The 23,567-nt window shown below is 34.2% G+C and overlaps 1 protein-coding gene across 1 annotated transcript in view; it reads left to right on the top strand.

Annotated features, from left to right (window-relative positions):
- AGPS (alkylglycerone phosphate synthase) overlaps positions 1-23,567 on the top strand; it is a 152,995-nt gene that overhangs the window by 71,699 nt on the left and 57,729 nt on the right. Inside the window, 3 exon segments of the mRNA XM_043993254.1 lie at positions 2,959-3,067; positions 8,345-8,472; positions 20,348-20,399. Of these exon segments, the coding sequence (XP_043849189.1) occupies positions 2,959-3,067; positions 8,345-8,472; positions 20,348-20,399 (289 nt within the window).

The raw sequence follows: 23,567 nt of genomic DNA, 5'->3' as shown, positions 1-23,567 counted from the left end.
ATGTTAACTTATTTGAAGTTAGGGACCAAGCTGATTACTTGCAGTTGCTTCAGACAACCAACTGGTAGGGAGCTTTGGGGTTTTCTCCTGAGGTACTCCACTAAAGGATCCCCAGCCATCTTTGAATACTCTTATTAAAAAGCTAAATAAGCTTAAAAGCAGAAAGTAGTAAAATTCCTTCAGTATCAATGTCTGCATTCATGGATATTCATCAGTCACTCCAGCTTTCCCTATCTACATGTCCTCCTCCTTTAGGTGAAGTGGCTAAACCCTTGCTTGTCCAGCCTCTTATTATTTCTTGGCTGATAGAATGCAGTAGCCTCCTAATGGGTTTTCCTCCTTTGCCTTCTTCCTCCAACCCATGTAAAACACAGCCGACACAATTATTGTTCTAACATGGGCTTGACCATGTCCCTATTGTCGCTAGAATAAAATTCAAATTTCTCAGCCTAGCACTTAAAGTCTGCTGCAGTCTGGCTCTAACTGACCGCTCTAGACTTATTTTACTCCCTTAATGCACTCAACATGGGGCTAAGCTTTTGTTCCCCAAACTTGGCATTCTGTTTCTTGCTTCCAAACATTTATATAGGTTAGACCTCATGACTGGGAACTCTCCTACCCCAATACACTTCACCCTCTCCTCCCTCCTCCATTTCCCTCTCCTTCCTCTTGGAAACCCTTTCTAATCCTCTTAGTTTGTTAGTGTTTACTCCATCCTTAAATTAACTCATGTTTTGTGTCTCTCCCCCAACGCGCCTCCCCCCCCCCAGGCAAATGTAATCTCCTTGGGGTCAGGGACCATTTTCCATTTTCTTTGTATTTTACCATTTAGTACAGTGCCTTGCTTTGTAATAGATACTTTTAATATTTGCTTGAATTGAATCATTGAATGCCTGAATTAATTGGTTTGTGAAAAGCTAATAGTTGTTTAGCCATAATTTCAAGCATTTTAACTGTTAGGAAGTATTTAACAATCAGATGATCTTTAGAAGACTCAGATACATAATAGTAGTTGGAAGTTAGGTGGTATGCTGGACCTGGAGTTAGGGAGATGAGTTCAGATCTTGTCAGATACTAGCCATGTGACCCTGGGCAGGTCATTTAACTTCTGCCTCAGTTACTTCATCTATAAAATGGGGATGATAACAGCACCTGGTTTTCCGGGATTGTCCAGACAAAATGAGATATTTTAAAGCACTCTGCAAATCTTAGAATGCTCTATTAGTGCTGCTGCTGATTTAGTCAGTTTATCCATTTTAACTTTTAAAAAAAGATTGAACCTAAAACACCCCAAACTGAGCATTTCCATATATACATTAGAACATAAATAGCGGATTCTGTATGACATTGTATTTCTCCATTTCATTTTTTGAAGTATATAATAAATTTCACTCATTACTTTAAAAAACTCTTGCTTGTCTTTGCTTCTCTCTAGACTTCCTTCTGTGCTTATTTATTTCTTAAGAATCCCCCCCCAAAAAAAAAATCTAGAGAAAGAAAAACAAAATTTCTTATAACAAATGAGTCTAGTTAAGAAAAATGAATCCAGAGTGGAAGTGTCCAGAAATGTATCTGTTTTTATCCCTTGTGTATGTCATCTCTCCAGCAAAAGAGTCTAACAAAGAGACTATATATGTTATGCTTTACTGTAGGTCCTCTGGAGATGTGGTGGATCATTTCATTGATCAGAGTTCTTTTAAAATTGCTTTTTAAAAAAATGGTGTTGCTGAGGACCTGAGTTCAAATCCAGCCTCAGACACTTGACACTAGCTGTGTGACCCTGGGCAAGTCACTTAACCCTCATTGCTCCGCAATAAATAAATAAACAAATAAATAAAATAAATTTAAATCTAAAAATGGTGTTGCTATCCTTGTATTAATTATTTTCCTGGTTTTGCTCACTTTACTCTGCCTGAATTCATTCTTTCCAAAGTTCTCTGAAATTTCCCTTGTCATTCATGGCACAATAATATTTCGTTATAATCATATGACAATTTGTTCAGCCATTCCCTAGCTGTCCGAGAGGCAAAGGCATCCACTACTGAAAAGTTAAAGGACATAGTTCTAATTGTGATCACCCAGATCTTGTTGAAGATCTGGATTCAAGTTCTGTCTACAGCACATAGTGGCTTTGTGTCTCTTGGCAAGTTCTTTAACCTTCCAGTGCTCTGGGCAGCTCTCTAAGACTATATGTTACAGAGATGTTGAGTTGTATTGCTATAGGGAATTTCCTCATCTGATAATTCAGTATACCATTAAAATCACTGGCCCAGTTCCTGTGTCTTTCCCAACTATTAGTGTAAAAAAGTGTTCTTGTTACACTTGCTAGTCACTTATTAAGCATTTTATTTGAACAGAACAAAAAGATGCTTCCATAAGACACCATAACTAAGTCTGTTTTATACTTGGATCAAAGGAACTGAAATGGGAAATGTAAAAAAAAAATTAAGACAATTTAGAAAATGCTTGTACCTTTGTTGGTAAAGTATATAAAGCTATATGCAGTGATTAAATAAGTAAACATCTTTCAACTGTTTATTGTATCTATCAAAAAAAACCATTCCAAGGATTAATGCTTCCTGTGTATTTACAGCTTTTGCTAAGCTGAGGACTTATTCATATTGCCTATTTTAGATTGGTGCTTCTCTTTCTGTCTTCTCTCACAGTTGTGCACATTGCACATTTATTGCTTTCATCACTAAGCATTCTTACTTGGCCACAACAGCTAATTCACCCCTCTTCTCCATTCTTCATTCTCTGCTAGCAGTAAAGGCTGATGGTTAGAATAAGGTCTGGCAGTGAGATGGGTGATTCTATCCTAAACATTTCAAAGCCACATTCATAGCCAATATTTTTCACAATATTTTGTAAAAATCATGTAGATTTTATTGCCATGTGAATTTATATGTAATTTAAAATAAATGTATAAAATTGACATTGTGTAATGTACTAAAACAGGTGGTTCATATAAAAATGGTAACACCAAAAGGCATAATAGAAAAAAGCTGTCAAGTACCTCGCATGTCAACAGGCCCTGATATTCATCACTTCATTCTGGGATCTGAAGGTAAATGTAGAAGTAAATATTTTATATAGAGACCTAAGCTAGTGATTCAGGTGTTTTTGTTTTTGTTTTGTTTTTTAAATCTAGAATTATAGTATCAGAACACTTTGGATAAAAGGTCTATTTTATTTATAGAAAATAAAAAGTTAGACAAAGGGCATGTATTCTAATTTTAGTGATATAATTTTAATTTTGATATGAAGTTTTTGTCTATTAACACATCTTATTAAGTTTCTTTTAGACATTTTGCTGCTTCTGTTTCAAATGACAAAACTTCATCTTTTTGCTTTTATTTAATTTTCTTTTGAAACTTTATACCTGCTATTTTAGAGAAAGATGTGTTTTTTAGATAAAAATTTCTGTTTTAAGAATTTCTGAACATTTCTTTTAATACTTAAGAGTTGACAAAAGAGTCAAGGGTTACTGTACAGATATTATACAAAAAAAGAAAAAAAATTCACTTTATGCGAGAGTACTCACCCTGAAACACTTTTGTATATCATTCAGACTTATAAAATGAAGATGCTATTATGGACAGGTTATCATCTGTTTTCAAGTATCCTTTTTCCTCCCTCTCTTGACATTTATTTTTATTGGTTACTATTTTGTTGTGACACAAATACTATTCTTTACTGAGTGAACTTAATGCAAGTGTGAGTTGAACTTTGTTCTTTAGCTTACCAGAAAACTTTCAGTCTTCCAAAATAATGCGGATCTTCTTATCTAATAAATATTTGGTTGTAGTAATTTTCCTGTCTAAAAGACTTATAAATTTCTTAACTAAGGTACTGTTATTTTTACGGTTAAGTGTCAAATGATCCCTGGTAGGTTTTAAATATATCATCAGTTACAGAAAAAATACTAATCGATTGATATTTCAGTTAGTGCTCTGCCTTGTGCTTTAGTAGGCATTTGATATTTGTTGAATTTTTAATTTGATTTACTACAGGATTAGTTAAGTCTCTGTATAATTTAAATTTTAAATCAATTGTAGACCTTTTTTATCTGTTTCCTTCTTGGCTTCTGTTCCTTTTGAAAGCACATGCCAGGAAGTGTGCTAGGTGCTAGTGTTACAAATAGAACCAGTTCTCACTTAACTGAAGTGGGCTGTTCTGCAGATCTCTCTTTTCCTGTGCAGGGTTCCAAGGGCCCTTATCTCTTCCATCTCTCTGGCCCTCCAGGCAAATGGAGTAGCTTCAGTGCCTGGAACAGAGGACCCCTGGTGTGGGGCTGCAACAGTGCTGCTGCCACTACCACCACAGCTCCTGTCACTCCCTGCTGGGAACTTGCTAGAAATAAAATTTTACATAATGTGAATTTATGTAAAGTGAGAACTGTCTATACAAAGAATGAAATAATCACTACTCAGAAGTACATTCAAAACCATGTGCACCATAAAAATAAGTGAGTAAATAAAAAAAATACAAAGTAGTTTAATACACGGTGGTTTGGGAGGGAGAGCACAGTAGTTGAGAGGATCAGGAAAAGCTTCATGCACAAAGTGATTTTTGAGCTTCATCTTAAAGCAAGAGAAATTCCAGGGTAGCAGTAAGGATATACTGGGGATCAAAGGGAGAAAGACAAATATCTCCTGCCCTCAAGAAACTTCCGTCTTACTCCCATTCATGTACTCTAGATTTCAAGCTGGCCCACTTGCTGCTCCATATACTCAACATTCCTTCGGTTTCCATGTTACCCAACTCTCACCTGTGGCTCCAAGAAGTTGTAGTATGCATAGTGGCCACGCCCCAGTAAAACGGTCTCAGCTGATGGGCTAAACTAGGTTGAGAGTAACTGAAAGGCCTCAAACCCATTGGTAAGTTAGGGGGATGCCTACCCCAAGCATGTGATGACTTCCCCTGGTGAATTAGGAGGATGAGAACAAATTGTTCTAACAACCATGAAGGCAGTCGAAGCCGGCTGTGTGGAGTGTTACAGCTTGATCAGACATTTAAGAAGTTAAGGTCATCCATTGCATCCCCGGTCAGCACCAGTCCTGACTTTTGTCTTGCCACTGGATTTCAGTGACTCTAGAAGAGAGAGTGAGGCTGAAGACGTGGAGTTCTGCCTCACTTATATTCAGTTCTCCTGCAAGTTGAGACATCACCCTGTGCTGTCATTGGTCCTCTTTGAAAACAAAGGACAAATAACCTTTTTTAAAACTAGATAGTTGGAGGTGATGGCAAGATTAAGTGAAAGTTTGTTAGCTGTGGGGGTGATCTTTGTATCTTTGTTGAAGGCAAGGAAGAAACCAGTAGATAGAGAAAAATTAAAACGAGAAGAGTGATGAATTTGGGAGGCCTGATTATTGGAAGGAATAGCAAAATGTATATTGAAATTCCCAACTATTAGAACAGGGTTTTAGATGGAGAGATACCATGAGCCAAATATTTAACTCCTTGGAAAAAAGTAGAGAAAATGGTTTGGAGTTTGGAAGGTGACTGCAGAAAGGATTTGGAATTGGTGAAAAAACCCTGAAGGTAGACAGACTATTGATTGATGATGATAAAAGCATAATCTGGAAATGAGAGAAGGGAACAAGAAATATACCTTTTTTTCCCTTGTGGGCCAACACTACAGAGTACATAAATAAAGGAGAACCTACTACTTAAGAAGGTGGTCTGGTATTCAGTATCCTCTGGAGAGAGCCAATTTTTAATTCCAGCAAGAAGACTGAGTAAGTGGGTAGTAAAGAGATAAGAAACGAGATTTGTTAACAGTGCAGCAGGGAGTTCCGAAGAAATGGGAGAATAGAAGAAATTGATTTTGGAAGGATTAGGCCAAGCTAGAGAGAAATGAAAGTATCGGGAGAAATAGGCTTTTTTCTCCTCAGCGCATATGAAATCACAAGGACCAGAAGAACAAAAGCTGGAAAATTGCCTTTTCTTTTTTTATTTCTTTTTTTTTTTTTTACTTTTGGCGGGGCAATGAGGGTTAAATGACTTGCTCTGGGTCACACAGCTAGCAAGTGTCAAGTGTCTGAGGCCACATTTGAATTCAGGTCCTCCTGAATCCAGGGCCTTTGCTTTAATCACTGCGCCACCTAGCTGCCCCCTAAACATTGTCTTTTATAATATAGAGATTAAGTTATTCAAAAGCATTTGTTAATACCCTCCTCTGGGCCAGATTACTGTATTTGTTGCTGCAGATACAAAGACAAAAGTGAAATGTCGACTACCTTCAAGGAGCTTACATTACATTCTCTCAGGGGAGGGGTGTGTGTGTGTGTGTGTGTGTGTGTGTGTGTGTGTGTGTGTGTACGTGTACGTGTACGTGTACAAAGCACAGTGATGGTGGTGTATACTAGCTGCTTTGGAGAACAGAAAAGGCTTCATTATAGAAGTTGGCACTCAAGCTTAAACCTGAAGGAACCTAGGGATTCTCAGAGTCCTGGTGGTGAATTCATGAGAGTATATTCCTAACAATACTTTGTATAGAAATGCAGAGACAGGAGGTACAATACAAAGGTCAGATTGACTAGACTATGGAGTATGTAAAGGGGAGCAATATGTAATAAAGTTAGAAAAGTAGAGTGGGGACAGATTGTGAAGGGCTTTAAATGCTCAACAGAGGAGTTTATTTTTATTCTTAGAAGCAATAGGGAGTTTACTGCATAGGGGAATGACTTGTTCACACCTGTACTTTAGGAAAATCACTTTGGCAACTGTGTGCAAAGAAGAATTGGAATAGGAAAACACTTGAAGAAGACTGTTCAATTAGGAAACTATTGTAATTGACCAGGCAAAAAGAAATGATGAGGGCTTGAACTGTCGGTGGTTACATGGGTGGAGAGAAGGGGATGAGTGTGAGGCATGCTGTGATATTAGAAATAAAAAGATTTAGGGGCAGCTAGGTGGCACAGTGGATAGACTACTGGCCCTGGATTTGGGAGGACCTGAGTTCAAATATGGCCTCAGACACTTGACACTTATTCGCTGTGTGACCCTGGGCAAGTTACTTAACCCTTACTGCCCTGCCCCTCCCCCCCCCCCAAAAAAAAAAAAAGGAAAAGATTTGTTCAGTTCATGGCACTCAGGAGAAAGACCGTGGCTAGATACATAGATCTGGAGTCATCTCTGTAGAAATGATAATTAAATCCGTAGGACTGATGAAGTCATTAAGTAGGCAGGTTTAGAGAGAGAAGAAAGAGGGACATAGGACAGAGCCCTGTGGTATATGTCACAATTTGAGGATGTGATGTAGATGATGATTCAGCAAAGGAGGTTTAGGAGTGGTCACATAGGTGAGAGATACACCAAGAAAGAGCAGTATCATTAAATCCAAGATGAAAGACTACTGCAGTGTTGGGAAGTGAGTGAAAGATGGATTTCTTTGCTGCATTGAGAACCCAATTGGAATTGGATGACAGATGTGTAATTAACCCACTTGGAAGGTTAAATGATTTTTTCCCAGCTCTGTTCAGTAGCAAGAGAATAGGAGAATGATCCTAGAATGTACCTAGTGATAATAGGGAGTCCCTGGAGTTTATGTAAGATGGTCTTTGGCTTTTCTATGTATGAATAATCAGATAAAGGGTGGATGGAAGTATTCTCTACAAATTCTATTCTTAATTTTGTTACTTCCACAAATTCTGCATTATATCTGTTTACCTATTGTGTGTGTGTGTGTGTGTGCTTGCACACACTTACTTCTCTCCATCCACCCATAGGTATAGAATTCTTTAGTTTTAAAAAATACATCTTGTAAAAATTTCTCCATATTTCTCTTTACCTCTTGTGCTTCATGTTGTTAGGTATTTAATGAATTTCATATGCATAAAACATTTCAATATTTTCATATAAGATTCAAGTTAGGGAGACTTGAATGCAAGTCTTGACTTTAACACATAATAGCTTTGTAATCATCAGCAAGTCACTTAATCTCTCAATGTTTTAGGAAATCCTCTGAGATGTACATTACAGCTGAGTTACTAATTTGTATTAGAAATCACTTAACAGAAGAAAAAGTGACTCAGTTACTCTGAATGAAGGTTATAGTGAAAAAATTTTAAAACACTTATACATATATACATACATACAGACACACACACACACTGCATCCATGCATATGTGAATAATATACACATATAAGCATGATGAATATATTGCTAAATATTATAGAACATTATGGGAACTACTGGAGTATTTTCATAAGAATTTTAAGTGTTTTATTTATATATTTACTTAGATATTCCTTCTTCCAGATATAAAAGATTTTTTAAAAAATGACATTAAAAGTGGCATGATGATTAATTGAATTTTACCCTTACTTCTTTTATAGGAACTCTTGGTGTGGTTACAGAAGCTACAATAAAAATTAGACCAGTCCCTGAATACCAAAAGTATGGCTCAGTAGCCTTCCCTAATTTCGAGCTAGGAGTAGCCTGCTTAAGAGAAATCGCAAAGCAGGTAAAATATTCTTCCTCAGTTCTACTTCATAATATAAAGCCTTGTATGTATGAATAACTTTTACATTTTGAAACTAGATGATATTTTAATAACATTTTTCCTTTTCTATGTTCTGTTTCATTTCATTTTGGAAAATTTTCCCCAGATCTCTTATTGTTTCATTCCTAACTCATTTTTGTAATTGTGACATTTCTTAAGTTAAAGAATTCTGCATTATTTTAAGTCCAAGTAAGATTGACATTATTTTATCTTTAATCACTTTTATTTGGACATCATATTTTCTGTATTTTTTTAAAATAACTTGTTTATATTTTTAGTTTTTACATTGCCTAGATTTCTGTTTTTATCCTTTTCTTTCCCTCAAGAGCCATCCCTTATAACAAAGAATTTTTTAAAAAAGAAAACAAGAGAAAAATAATTCAATAAAACCAATGCACCTATGGAAAACATTTGACATATTGTTCTTCATTCTGTGCAAAAGAGGTCAAGCTCATTTTTTACTAACATAACATTGAGTTTCTGATGTTTTTTTTGTGATATTCATTCTATATTATTCTTCTGAATTTGCTTACTTTATATCAGTTTATGTAAATCTTTCTCTGCTTCTCTGTATTCATCATGCTTGTTGTTTATTATAGTAATGTTCGATTACATTCATGTACCACAGTTTATTTATAAGCTTTTCCCAAATTTATGGACACCTACTTGTTTCCATTTCTTTGTTGTCACAGAAAGTACTGCTATAAATATTTTGGTATATATGGAGCCTTTCTTTTTTTTTGTGAGTGACTACTGAGTATATGCCTAGTGGATAGAGTCTCTGGGTCAAAGAATATGGATTTTTTTTTAGCCAGTTTATTTGCATAATTCCAAATTGCTTTCCAGAATAGTTGAAACAGTTTGCAGCTCCACCAACAATGCATTAACTTCCTTATTTTTTCCATAATTCCTCTTACATTGACAAAGATGACAAATTATTGAAACAGGCAGTTTGCTGCCTGAGTTAAATCTTAGAGTTGTTATTTGCATTTCTGTTATTAATGATTTGGAATATGTTTTCATATGGTTGCTTACAATTACAATAGCTTACAATTCTCTTTTTAAGAACTCCTGTTCCTGTCCACTGACTTTGGTCTTATATATTTCTGTAAGGTTAAATTGTGTGTGTGTGTGTATAAATACATATATTTCCCATATGAAACCCTTATCAGAGTTATTTGATACTAAGATTTCTCCCCCACCCCCTCCCACCCGCCAGGCAGGTGTTTCCCTTCTTATCTTAGATACATTAACTATGTACAAAAAACATTTCAATTTAATATCAAAATACCCTCACCTTTCATAGCTATGGGTAGAAGATGAATTCTTAACCTAACAAAGGATAGACATAAACTAGATAGTTTTGATTACTGTACATGGAATCACGTTTTTCTCAAGCAAGAGACTTGTTTACCTACCAAGTTTATTTACTTGCCTGAGAACCTGAATATTTTGTTTTTGTCAACCTAACAAAAATGGATAGATGAAAGATCTAGAAATAGAAAGATGACAGTTTTTCTCATAGCACCATATTAAACAAAGATTGGGCTTTTAAGATTTAAAAAAATTGCCTCTGGTTCTGATGACTGCTATATTTTTTATCTGAGTGTATTTTAAGCTATATTTAATTGAATATAACCTGAGAGTATCCAGTAAGTTCTTGTTAACTAACAAGTAGAAAGAAACAAAACAAAAATGGGTAGTTCAGGATGGTTTGAGAAGAAAAATGAATTTGCTCTGGTATTTGAAGATTTCAAAGATTTTAAGGCAATATCTAGTTTTTTTAATTCCATTAAGACAGTATTGAGAAGTACAAAAAATTATAAGAGTATACTTGAGATAATAAATAGCATTGAAAATTAAGGAGTTTTTACACACAATGTCAAAGTGAGAGTTTTGCTGCATTCCCCAGTGATCATGGATTTGGACAGAAACTTTAACCACTAAAATTCCAATAAATTCTGCTAGGAAAAAATGTATATAATAGATGTAAATACTTCAACATAAAAGATCACAGTCAGGAAACATTAAATTCCTACTATTGACAGGCACTTTACTGAGTGCTGAAGATATGAAGAAAGTTAAAAGACAGTTCCTGCTTTCAAGGAGCTCACAGTCTAATGGGAGAGACTACATCTAAACAACTATATAAAAAACAAACCATATACAGATAAATTGGAGATAACTAACAAAGAGAAGGTACTAGAATTAAGAGAAATTAGGAAAGACTTCCTATAGAAGGTGGGCTTTTAGCTGGGACCTCAAGGAAACCAGGGAACCCCAAATTTGGAGATGAGGAGAGAGAACATTCTAAGCATCATGGACAGCCATTGAAAAGAAACTGTAAAAGAATATGACATTTTGATAGGGAGACTGGAGGCACTTACTAACTAGAAAAACATTAAATGAATTTATATTATTAGAAGTTTATACATTATTTTAGCTTCATCTTTTTTTAAAGACAAATAAACCTAATGTTTTAGAGGTCTTAGTAATTATATTTTTGTGTAAATTATGGGATATTTCTCCAAAATGTATTTGAGTCATCCTCTCAGTTGACAAGAGGTCAACTGGAAGATTGCCTCATTGGTCTGCCTGATTTTAGTATCTCCCTACTCCAGTCCTTCCACCATTTAGTAACAAAGTGATTTTCCATAAGCACAGGTTAACTCCAATGGTTCCCTATAACCTACAGAATCCTCTCTTTGGTGTTCAAAGCCCTTCATAATGTTGCCTCCTTTCCAGTCTTAGGTTGCACTTTACTCCGCACCACGTGCTCTTCAGTGCAGTGACACTGGCCAAACAAGACCTTTCATTTCTAGGCTCTGGGCATTTTCTCTGGCTGTCCTCCATCCTTGATATCCCTTCCTTCTTTCTGCTTCCTGACTTCCATCAAGCCCCAACTAAAATCCCACTTTCTACAGGAAGCCTTTCGCAATTCCTCTTAGGTCTATTGTTTTTCCTCCATTAATTATTTCCTATTTATTCTCTACATATCATGTTTGTGCTTACTTATTTGCATGTTGTCTCTTCTACCACATTGTGAACTCCTTGAGAGCAGGGACTGGTTTTTGCCTTTATATCCCCTGTACTTAGCACAGTGCCTGGGACATAGTAAACACTTGAAAATACATTTTTATTGACTGACTTACTGAGATGTCAAAGTTTTTGTGGTTGGCATTTTGCTGATTGCACCAAATCTAAACAACTATGTAAAAACAAACCATTTACAGATAAATTGGAGATAACTAACAAAGGTACTAGAATTAAGAGGAATTAGGAGAGGCTTCCCATAGAAGGTGGGATTTTAGCTGGGACTTTAAAGGAAGCCAGAAAAGCCAAAATTTGAAGATGAGGAGAGAAAACATTATGGACAGCCACTGAAAAGAGACTGTAGCAGAATATGACATTTTGATAGGGAGACTGGAAGTACTTACCAATTAGAAGATCATTAAATTAATTTTCTGTTGAGAAGTTTATGCATTATTTTAGCTTCATCTTTTTTTTAAAGACACACTTGATGTTTTAGAGGTATTGCCTCTTTAATAAAATTCATAATCTTTAAAAAGGTCTGACCTAATTACCTACACAGGAAAAACCAAATGAATGAAGAATTCTAGTTGTCCAGAGCAAGGTATTAAGTTGACCTCACTGGAAAGATAACGTAGATAGAAAATGAACTAGGCCCAAAATTGAATGGAAGAAAGAAAGCCAAGCTTACAAGTTCAACTTTTTTTTTTTTTGGTGAGGCAATTGGGGTTGAGTGACTTGCCTAGGGTCACACAGCTAGTAATTGTTAAGTGTCTGAGGGAGGATTTGAACTCAGGTCCTCCTGAATCCAGGGCTGGTGCTCTATCCACTGCACCACCTAGCTGCCCCCACAAGTTTAACTTTTTCAAAGTGGTATAGCAGTTTTAAAGATTTAAGATTTCTTTCTGAAATAAGTCGTTTTGACATCATTATTTTTCCATTAATACTGTGTCACTGAAAAACAGTCTCTGATGAATTAAAATTATGAGTCATCCAAAAACAATGGAAAAGTACATGATGGGCATATAAGTAGGTTGAGGCATGTCACCAACAACTAATTATTACATACAAAAAATAGTGTAAAAGATATACTCAGAAAGATGAGTGACATGAAGAGGACTACAGATAGATCATATGCTGTTATTAGTTATCTGTGTAGGGCCAGAGACCTTGAGGAAGGCCCTGAGCATGTTCAGTGGATCGAATTTCATTAAAAATAACACTGCCTAATATGCTATATGTCATTATTCTCTCTCAGAATATCACTGTAAAATATATTGGGTATATTGCCCTGTTTTCCTTATGGGCCACAAGAAAAAGGACTACATGTTCAATTCAGACAGTTTCAGCTTACTGTAAGTTTCTTTTTCAGACATATTCAAAAGACATTATTTAATATAAAATGTACACCTATATAACATGTAATAACAAATGTACATTTGTTCATTAATTTCCAAGATATATAGACCTTTCCTCTTGTGTTATGACTCACAATTAGAAATTATCCTTAGTGTTAGTACTGTTAGATAGAGAATAGTAGTTAAAAGGTTTTAAACCCTAATCATTCAATCTGGGATTTAGAATTTCAATTGATAGCAAAAGAATTAAGATCAATTAAAATAGATGGCACATGGTTTATAATTGTGCCAAATTCCTGATTGAATAATGAGTTGGCTGCTTGTAATCCTTCACTGTCATTTCTTAACACTTCCATTTTGTAATACTTTTCACACTCAAGTTGCATTGGAAATGGCAACCTATATTTTGGATGAGTACCTCTTGGGAAGAAGAATCCATTTTTCACAAATAGCAAAGTGTACATCTTCATCACTAAAGGAATTATATTAACAAACTCTGCTGACTGCAGAAGAATTCTACTAAATTCTTTCTTCTCTGCATGAGGAAATAGCCTCTTTCAATACCCTACTGCCTATGAGGAGGTAGAAAGGAAGATGCAGTAGAAGATTAATGTGATTATATCTGATAAATGGCAGTCCAGTACAGTGACCAACTTTGCTCAAGTAGATTGGTAAGTGATTGATTCTTAAGGCTTTTCTTTCTTATGAAATGCCTGTATCCCTTACCTTCCCTGTCCTCCCACTTCTCATGCCAAGGTAATTATGACAGTACTTTAGATATTCATCCACTAATCCTAATATTACCAGGCATAATATTTTGTAACTTACTGATTCCATTGACTTTTGTTGTAATGGTAGTGCTGTACCTTTTGGAGAGGTTTTTTGATTTGGTTTGTTTTGGTTTTGGTTTTTAGGAAAAATAGGGAAAAAATTTAACTAAGTTGAGTAGAGAAGATTTAATTTTTTTAAACCTATAAACAAAGCTAGCAAATTGTGCCATGCATTATTAGTGAGGCCATTCATTTCGATAAAATATAAAGTCCCCATGTGCTGCAATATATTATTTTTTGTATTCTCTTTTTTGAAAATTCTTGAGATTCTAATATACATAAAAGTAAATTATTTTTATTCATAAAACAAAATTATATACAAAATTAAATTAGCTAAAGTATTAGAAAATATAAATTATTAACAACTATTGTTAGAATATAAATTATAAGAATATATTACATTAAATAGTTAAAACCAGTATTAGAATACATTTCTTAGAATATAAGTTATTAGAATATATAAAACTTTGTTTCTGCCTAACTGGGCTAAATTGGGATTTCTTGGTACCTACTGTGAACTTCACAGTTTAGCTAACTAAATTTTTCTTTTAGTAAGCATGGCTAGAATATCAACCTTAGAGTTGGAATGATCTGGGTTCAAGTCATACCCATGGCACACACTGGCTTTGTGACTGTGGGCAAAATACTAGACCTCTCAGTGCTCCAGGAAACTGACTGTAAGTTACAAAGAAACTGCAAATATGTAGCACAGAGAGAATTTCCACATCAGGGATTCTTTATATTTTCATGGGTGTGTGTATTCCCCAAACTGTCCACTTGCTTTGCCCCAACACAAAATAAAACAGAAAAGCTTAAGGTTAGGATTTGTAGAGGTAGTGGTAGATTGTTCTTTTCACTGAAAAAAATCTTACAGAGCTTTACTGTTGGTATTCAGTTAGATGTAGAGGAGTAGAAATTCACTGATTTTCTTTCTTTTCTTTTCTTTCTTTCTTTTTTTTTTTTTAAAGTCCAGTTCCCTACAGGTGTTGCCAGTGTCCCTGGCATGCCGGAGAAAAATTAAAGTTAAATCCTTTGTTGGGATATTTAATTCTATCTCAGGCAAAGTATGAAATTTTGGAAGCAGTTGGCTTTTTACAGGAAACCGGGGTTTTTTTCTCTCACCCTTTTTGTCTAAAGCAGAGGTGTTATCTAGCCCTCAAATTAACTTAGCTATATGTCCATTTGCTATATTAATATTCTCTTCATTACCTAGATACTCTGTTTACACCTCTTATTTTTATGAACCCTACCCAATAACATGGATTAATCTTAAAGCCAGGCTTCTGACTATGAGATTCTTATTTATGCAACTTTAAGTTTATGAGAGCTAATAACTCTTTATATAACATGTCATGTTTCCTTTCATAAGGAGGAAAATATTTTAATCATTTTCCTCCCACTCTGGATTATTTTAGTCACACACAGCTTTTTGTGAGAAGAGATTTTATTTTTCAAACTATTCAAAGGCAAGTAGGGAACTCAACCACTAAATGAAAACTACTTTTTTTTTGTTCTTGTATAATAAATATAAGATAAAATAACATTTACAAATGAATTTAACATAGAGGTACTAATAGCCTTAGGCACACCATAGTTTTTATTATGAATCTAGATTTTAGCTTTAAAAATCAGTGGCAACAATAACAGTTTGTTAGCAAGAAGAACTCATGGTCACTATGTATTCATTTTATTCCATCCCAAAATTCAGATACCTCAAATTATTAGAGTAGGAAAAATATTTTATATTGACTTTAGAAGTTATAGCTAAGGATATTTATTATTGAATTATTTTTAAATCTAACATCTGACAGTATGTTATCAATTCTGTGCAAGTTAAATGGACATGGTTCCTGCCCTCTAGGAGATTATAATTTAAATCACTTACTATTATGTTAATTTGTTTTAAGTATATGCTTGAATTAGATGACTTGAGTAACCAAACTGAAAAATATTTTTACAGTAAGATTGCAGCCCCCCCCTCCCCACCCCACTCCAATCTCCCACTACTAGTAGCAATCTCCCATTCTTGATGTTCTGTTTGAAGATAGTTCACTTGGCCCAGTTCTGTTTCTCATTTTAACAATTGAGGAGCAGAAATGTGTGGTTAAGTGTTGAGATGGACTTTTGTCATCAGTTTTATCAGAATCTTTTGATGTTTAACAGTAAAGTATGTATTCTAAAAATTTTTGCTAATGATTTTTTTGAGTTTGACACATAACTTTGTTACTTGTTATAAAAATGTTGATTCTGAGTCTTAAAAATATTAATAAATTGCTATCTGTATTTTTCTGGCACTCTGATGAAGTCAGCCACTTAGCTTTGCTATCTTGAAAAGAACTATAAGAAGATTCTAGCAATTGTATATGGTTATATTAATGTTCAAGTTTTAGGGGACTCATGCAAATCTATTTATGCTTTCTTTGCTTACAAGAAAAATACAGATGTTAACATTTTGGTATTTATTATTAACACATTTCCCATAACTTTTTATTACTGATCATTTAAGTATAGAGTACAAATTGGTAATGTTGAAGTAACTATGTGAAGGTCTCATTTCTATTAAACTAGAAAAAAAATGTTATCATTTAGTGTACAGATTAAACATAAACTTGTTTTGTTTAACTGTTCCAGAGCCTCTGACATTCTGGTTACTATGTCAGGTCCTTTTTTCTCTGAACACGTAAAAAACCAGGTTCAACCTTTCAAGTTGGTTCTGCACACCTACCAGCAGAGGTCACTTAAAGCAAATAACTTTGACGGTTTTTTTTTCATGTTCATCTCTCCTATATTTTTGACCTTTGCTTGAGTAAAGAGTATGAGATTGAATTTAAAGCACCAGTTAGTATTTTTGCTATTTTTAATTTGAAAAAAAAATTTACTGGGGTTTGTGTCAGAGTAAATACTTAATTACCTTGTCTCTCAAATTAAAATAAAACTCAGACCTCTAAGTGAAGGAGAAAAAACCTAAATGATAAAAAGTATGTGCCAAACAAACTTATGATAAAATGTTTTTCTACTGTTTCTCCTCTTTGGAAACATTTATTGTTTCCAATTTGGGATATTCATATCAAAAGGATAAAAAAGCCTGAGCAGAACAAAAGGATAAGAGATTAGTAAAGCATTAAGTTATTTCAGATTTTTTAGATATGAAATGAATTGCTAATATAAAGGGTGTTTTACTGGGTTTTACCTTTTAATGAAAAGTAATTATAATACTATTGAAATCAACATACGAATAGGGTTTTGACTATTGTGCATTATCTAACTGTTTTTATTATATTGTCTAGGTTTTATTATTAAGTACTGAGAAGGTATTTAAATAACTAGATACAGGGAAAATTTGTCTTCCTTTGGTGTTTGGGAAACTGGTCCAAGTGTTACTTTGTCCAGCTTAAAGCATATATTTTTGTACTTACTTTGAGATTTGTATCTTGAAATGAACACTAAAATTTGGATCCAAGTCTCCTAACTCAAAGTCTTGGATTATATATTTTATAATCATATGCCTGTGGGGCACTTAAACTACTCTAATCTTTTTGTTTCCTTATCTATACAAATGTATATTAATAACTTATAATTCCTATTTAACAGGAAGCTCAGAAATATCATTGTCCCCCAGACCACTAGTCATGCTCCCATCCTGGCCCCACCAACCATCATCCTGGGCAGCAGACTGATGACGGGAAGCAGCATATACTTCGTCAGTCTTCTGCTACCACTCTGACCGTAATGCCCCCTGCAATCCTGGTGGTGATAGCCTAGGACCCCGAGTTCAGGAGAGCTGGGAATTGAACAACTCTGCTATATTAGTCAAGCCTTTATAGCCATTTAGAAATTAATCCTGTAAAGATGTGACCTGGTAACTGCTTTCGCAGGGGCACAGTCCTGGCCTCCTTTGCAGCCACAGCTAATGTAGACCCAGAAGGGAAATACTCAACACCAAGTGCCGAGCATTGTCAAGTGATTGAATTTCAGAAACAGATAAGGTTTTTATAATTGAAATGATACTGAAGAAGATGCATGGCCATCTGCTTTACATTTGAAGCATAAGGGGGCAGCTAGGTGGCACAGTGGATAGAGTACCGGCCCTGGAGTCAGGAGGACCTGGGTTCAAATCCGGCCACAGACACTTAACACTTACTAGCTGTGGGACCCTGGGCAAGTCACTTAACCCCAATTGCCCAGCAAAAACAAAAAACATTTGCAGCATAAGGACCACTGGGCCTTTCCTCTGACTTGTAGCTGAAAGTATTATCTTTCTTTTCTTAAGAGCAGGAACTGTCTTGCTTTTCTGTTTTTATCCCTAATACTTAGCACAGAGCTTTGCACATAGTAAATGCTTAATAAATGGTTTTTTCATTCATTCTTTAGAAGGTTATTGTGGAAAATATGTTTCATGAACTATAAAATAATATGTAAAAGTGATCTTTTATTGTCATCAGTATTAATAAAGTTAAACCAAAATGTTTTTTTCATTATCCACTTAGGTAACATAGAGGCAGCTTAGTAAGTAGTTAGAATGGTGAGCTTGGAATCAGGAAGGCCTAGTTTCAGATCTGGCATTTAACACTAGAAATATTGGGATTTGAGAATTCTTTGAAGAACCAAACTGATTGATACGGTAATTTATTTTTTTATCCAAGAGGCAAAGAAAATAGAGATAGCAGGATGAACATTTTTATTTCAAAGTAAAATTCTAATATCTCCATGTAATTATATTTAAATTACATTTGTATACATAGGATAAAATATAGTAAATTATCCAAAATAAATTTATGCGTCAATAGGCTCAAGCTTACCTCTTTAATAGGTGTGTGATCCTGGATAAGTCATTCAACCTCTTTGTTTCAGGACTCATCTCTTAAGTCATAGAGTGGTGGTGATTTAATGGAGGTTCTTCCCACTCTGAGTTTCCCCATTCTGAGGAAATAGCAGTTCCTTAATTATTTGCATATTTACCAATATAGTTAAACTTAATTGCTTAAAAATGTTAAAATATCAGATGGTTACCTTTCATTTAAAGCATTTCTCAAAACATTATTGTATGTACCAAATACTTTGTAATTTTACTTTTAGATTTTTAGTGTGCATATAAAAAGGCAGCATAGTACACTAGTAAAAGAACTAACTTAGAGTGGGAAAACCTGCTTAATTCTCAGGTCTTGATGACCAACTATGTGACTTTGAACCTTTTAACTCTTTCTGAGCCACAGTTCCTTAATGGATAAAATAGGTATGATGATGCCCATTCTGCTTATTTAAAAGGGTTGTCCTGTGGTCCTATGTGAATAAAAGGTATTATGATTTTGTAAATGCTCACCAAATTTTGGCAGTTAGTTTGAAAACTTAAGAAATAAACTTTTTAATGTAAAATAACAATAAACTTTGTCATTTTGATTCTAAAGGTCTGAAGTAATTTCTGCAATACATATGTTCTTTAGTATTACTATTGACAAGATCTTCATGTTTTCTTTTTCATGTGGTATAGTTGGCTAATGGATTAAAAAAAATTAAGCCATTAGTTAAAGAAAGGTGACTGACAAATGACTTTGCTTTAAATTATAAAAATTTATAGTTATTTAGCGTTAAAATTTTGTGAATTAAAAAAGTTAATTAATAAAAATTTGGTTACTTCAGAATTTATGCAAAAGCTAAAAAGTTCATTTGTAATGCAGTTAATTTTGTTTCAATGTAGAGAATTTAGCTAACTTTGGACCTTCATGATTGAGTAACATGTTGGGTTGTTTTTTCTTTAAGTGTCACAAAGATGAAAAGCTATCCACTTATTTTTCTCCAGCAAAGGAAATAATATATCATTGCGTTAATATGTAGTAGTTTTTGAGTTTATTTTAGTGGATATATGCTTTTTGTTTGTTTTAGAACACTAATATTTACTTCGATGCCTCAGTGTCCCCCAGTAAATTCTAGAAATTTTAGGTGTGGTTTTCCTATTTTAAATGAACTAAAGTAAGTCCAAAGGGGGATTAATAATAGGTCATGTATTTCGCATTATTAGTTTGAAATGTATAGAATATAATATTTTATAATGGTATTTATTGCAGATAAGTTTAAAAGAATTAAAATGTTTTTCTTCACAAAAACTCAGCAATTCTTATGCATGCCAATATTTTAGGAACGATATGTACCAGATGACAGAAATGCAGTTGTGATTGAGTGTTATACTCTAGGAAACTTACTCAATTTTTATTAAACTTCGTACTCATGTCATGGGTTAATTTTAGAGTAATCTCTTTTAGGATTTTGCCCTCTGGGCTATTACTGTTTTATTTTAATAGCATTAGGCCAACCTTCTTGTTTAAAAAGAAACACAACAAAAATGAGCTAGCATTGCCCCCCTCTGCCTTGGATAATTCATCCAGGTTTTTTTTTTCCTCCCTTTCATTTTATCTTCTTCCTTTCTTGCATATATTTTCATCATGCTTTATTTGACTTTGTACAAAATACTAGAAAACTTCTCTAATATTAATGAAGGTCTTATTTACTTGACATAATATATTTGGACAAATAAGTTTCCTCTCAGGCCTAATAGTCTCTGTATCCCTACCTTTGGGTGGTGAACATTTTAAAATCCATTTTTATGTCTTTCTTTTTGAACAGAGATGTGCTCCTGCATCCATTCGTCTCATGGACAATATGCAATTTCAGTTTGGTAAGTTAAGGAATACTAATTTGTAAAGTTATTTGTCAACTTAATTCATTCTTAAAATTCACTTGTCCCCTTCTTTGTTTAAAAATGTTCTACAAAATTTCAGTCACTGACCTTCCCTATTTTTTGTTGTTTCTATGATGTTTATATAAGAAATGTTTGGTTTATTAAAATTTTAGCATATTAGATCACACATTCTAATTCTTGTAAATCCAGGGTTCTTAGCCTCAGGTTAGATTTTTGTGAGTCTGTGAACTTGGATGGGGAAAAACATTCAGCATTTCTTTCAGTTAGGGATGTAGGCAGCAAAATTTTCTGAAAAAGGGTTCATAGTACAAAAAAGTTTTGGAACCCTTACCCTAAAACAAATATATTCATTAGAAAGAAGCCAAAGCACTGAAAGACAGGATAAGGCTTTGTATCATATGTGGAGGGATGTTAGATGAATTTGCTGGGGGAAGGGTCAAAGGCATACAGAATTGATGTGTAACTATTTGGACCTAATATATAATATATAAAAGTTTAAAAAAATTTCTTTTAGCTACATAGAAATGATTATTTCTTTGACTTACTTATTCAATAATTTAGTATCTGAAAGAAACTTAATTTCCATTTCACTTTTCTGCGTTTCATTGTTATCCATTTGTCTCTCATTTTGTTTAGATAATATTTAATAGAACCCTCTGAGTTATGTACGCCAGATATCAGTATGAATTTTGCCAGGTTAGGTATTGTTTTCATAAATAGTATCTCCAGTATAACATCAGTCATTAGATTTGTTGGTGAAAATGCTTTTTATATGTGTGTGTGTGTGTGTGTGTGTTATTTTAGTAGATTTTTGTGATAAAAATGTAATTCAATCCAAAATAAATGTTTAAAATAAAATAAATATGCCTTTTGAAAATTCTTAGGACAGAAAATGTTATTATCATCCCAGGGAATCATGAAGTAAATGGCATTGAGAAATTTCCAAGCTACTTTTAGCATTATTCAAGAACAGTAACTATATTCTGTTCCTGTACATTTTATTAATTATTTAATTGAGAGAGTAAATAGACTTGCCACTTTTATAAGGTATGATTTCTTTTATCAGTCATCATGTTGCATTTATAAAATCATTTTTCCACTGTCATTTAAAAGACAGAGGCTTTTAAACTCGATTTTTCTCTTCAGAAATAAAAATCCTTTCTTAGGTATTTTGAATGTTCAGATAAAAATAAAACTTAAAAAAACTGAACCTGTGATTTTATCAGTGTTAGGAAAATTCCAGTGCTCTGTAACAATGTTCTTAAAATGTTGCCTAGGGCAATGAAAGCCTATCACAGACTTGCCCAGGTTGGCACAACACTTCTGAGGCCAGCTTTCTCTCTATTAAGCTATGCTCCTTCTCTGTGAATATGGTTCTGTTTGGGATTTGTTGCAAGTACCTGTTTTGTCAAAACAGAATTACAAACAGATCTAGCTAGATGAAGCTTAGCGCTGAGCATTTCCATTTTTTCTTTACCCTACAATCTTTTGAAATTATCTGAGGGCAGCAACTTCCATTTCCCACACATATCTTTAGTCAGAACAACTCATTTCCATCCTCAATAACAAAACTATAAAGTCCAAAAAGGACAGTGAACCAACTTTGGGAGTACAAAATAAACAATGACACATGCCCAGTTTTTGCGGTACCATGTAGAAGGATTTCCCAACCTTTTAGAAATATCCCTGGCCATCTTCTAATTTATCCTCCTCCAATCATGTCACAGATGTGTAAGGTTGCTATCATTTGCCTTATTTTTGTCTGCTTTGGAATTTTTGCCCTCTGTCTTTTACCCTAATTAAAAACTAACAAAAATGAGAGGAAATTGTGGATAATTTGTATTGCAGGCCTTAGCTAAATGAAGATAATCAATAAATTTATATTGATTCACTAAGGCAGCAGTGTATGGACACTGTAATTAGGAAATATTTCCTTTGTTGACCAAGTGAGATAAAACAGTATCTATAAAATGAGTATTTTCAGATAGGTAACATTAATTTAGAAACAAAGATAAATACAGTTGCTTGACTGACTGAAATACCAGTCAGCAAAAGTTAATTTCTCCCAAGTATAGGTGTAGCTCTTCTAAATTGTTTTTATTATCCTTTTGGAATAGAGATTAGGGAGAAGAAATGTTTCCAAATCAAAGTTCCACTTTAATATCAAGTAGGTCTTTTAATTCAGTCTCTGCCTTATGCTACCTATCAAGAAGATATATGCTGGAAAAAATGTAATTTATTTAAAAGGAACATCAGTGTAGACAGTTTAAAAACAGAATTTTCCTTATTAATGATTCAGGAACTCAAAGTATCATAAGAAACAGATACTTTTCTCTGTGTTCTTATTGTGGCCTTGAGGTGACCCTTAGGGCTATGCTTGTGGAGTTCTGGAAGATCCGGTAAAGTTGGAAAGGCTTTGTCCGCAGGTTTCAGTAAAGGGCTATCTGTTGTCTGAGAACGAGCTTAGTTATAATCAGGTTCTTCAACAAATTGATTGAGTGATGATGGATTTGGGGGGGGGCGGGGTCACATCAACTTTCAAAGACCAGCTATTAACTCATAGAAAGGTGATGATCTGTGTTGCTAGGGGGATTACCTAAAATGGTGAAATCGCGGGTCTTGATATATTGAACTATAAGAATTCACTTAGTTACCACACAATATCGTTTTGTTGATCTTTTAATTTCACAAGATGTCTTATTGAAAATCAATAGAAATATATTAGATAAAGGGATATCATTGGGTCTTTGAGTTTAAGATTCACATGACCAAGAGAAGCAGTAATTTGATGTCAATGTAAAAGTATTGGTGAATGAAAAGATTTTTAATCCGTTGTTGCAGAGAACTTTTTGTAGTTGGGTAGAATACTTCTGCTGGATTTCTGTTTTCTGATTTTAAGGATTTAAGCTTTTAAAGTAGTTTTAATAGGACTTAAAAATACCATGTAAATGGTGCTCAACCTTTTTATGAATTGGGCTCATAGCATGAAGGCCAGATGCATGGTCCTTAAAATGGAGCAGTCATGGGAGTTTTTAGAAGTTGCTGCTAACAGAAAACAATGGAAAACCAGTAAAAGGCTTTCATCTCAATTAAGCTCTGTCCTGAGGCAAAGATGTTAATTTAACAGACTCTGAGACACCATTT

The sequence above is a fragment of the Dromiciops gliroides genome, chromosome 3 (assembly GCF_019393635.1).
Source record: "Dromiciops gliroides isolate mDroGli1 chromosome 3, mDroGli1.pri, whole genome shotgun sequence".
Lineage (NCBI taxonomy): Eukaryota > Metazoa > Chordata > Mammalia > Microbiotheria > Microbiotheriidae > Dromiciops > Dromiciops gliroides.
The sequence above is the reverse complement of the archived record's forward strand: the minus strand, read 5'-3'. Positions and strand labels throughout refer to the sequence as shown.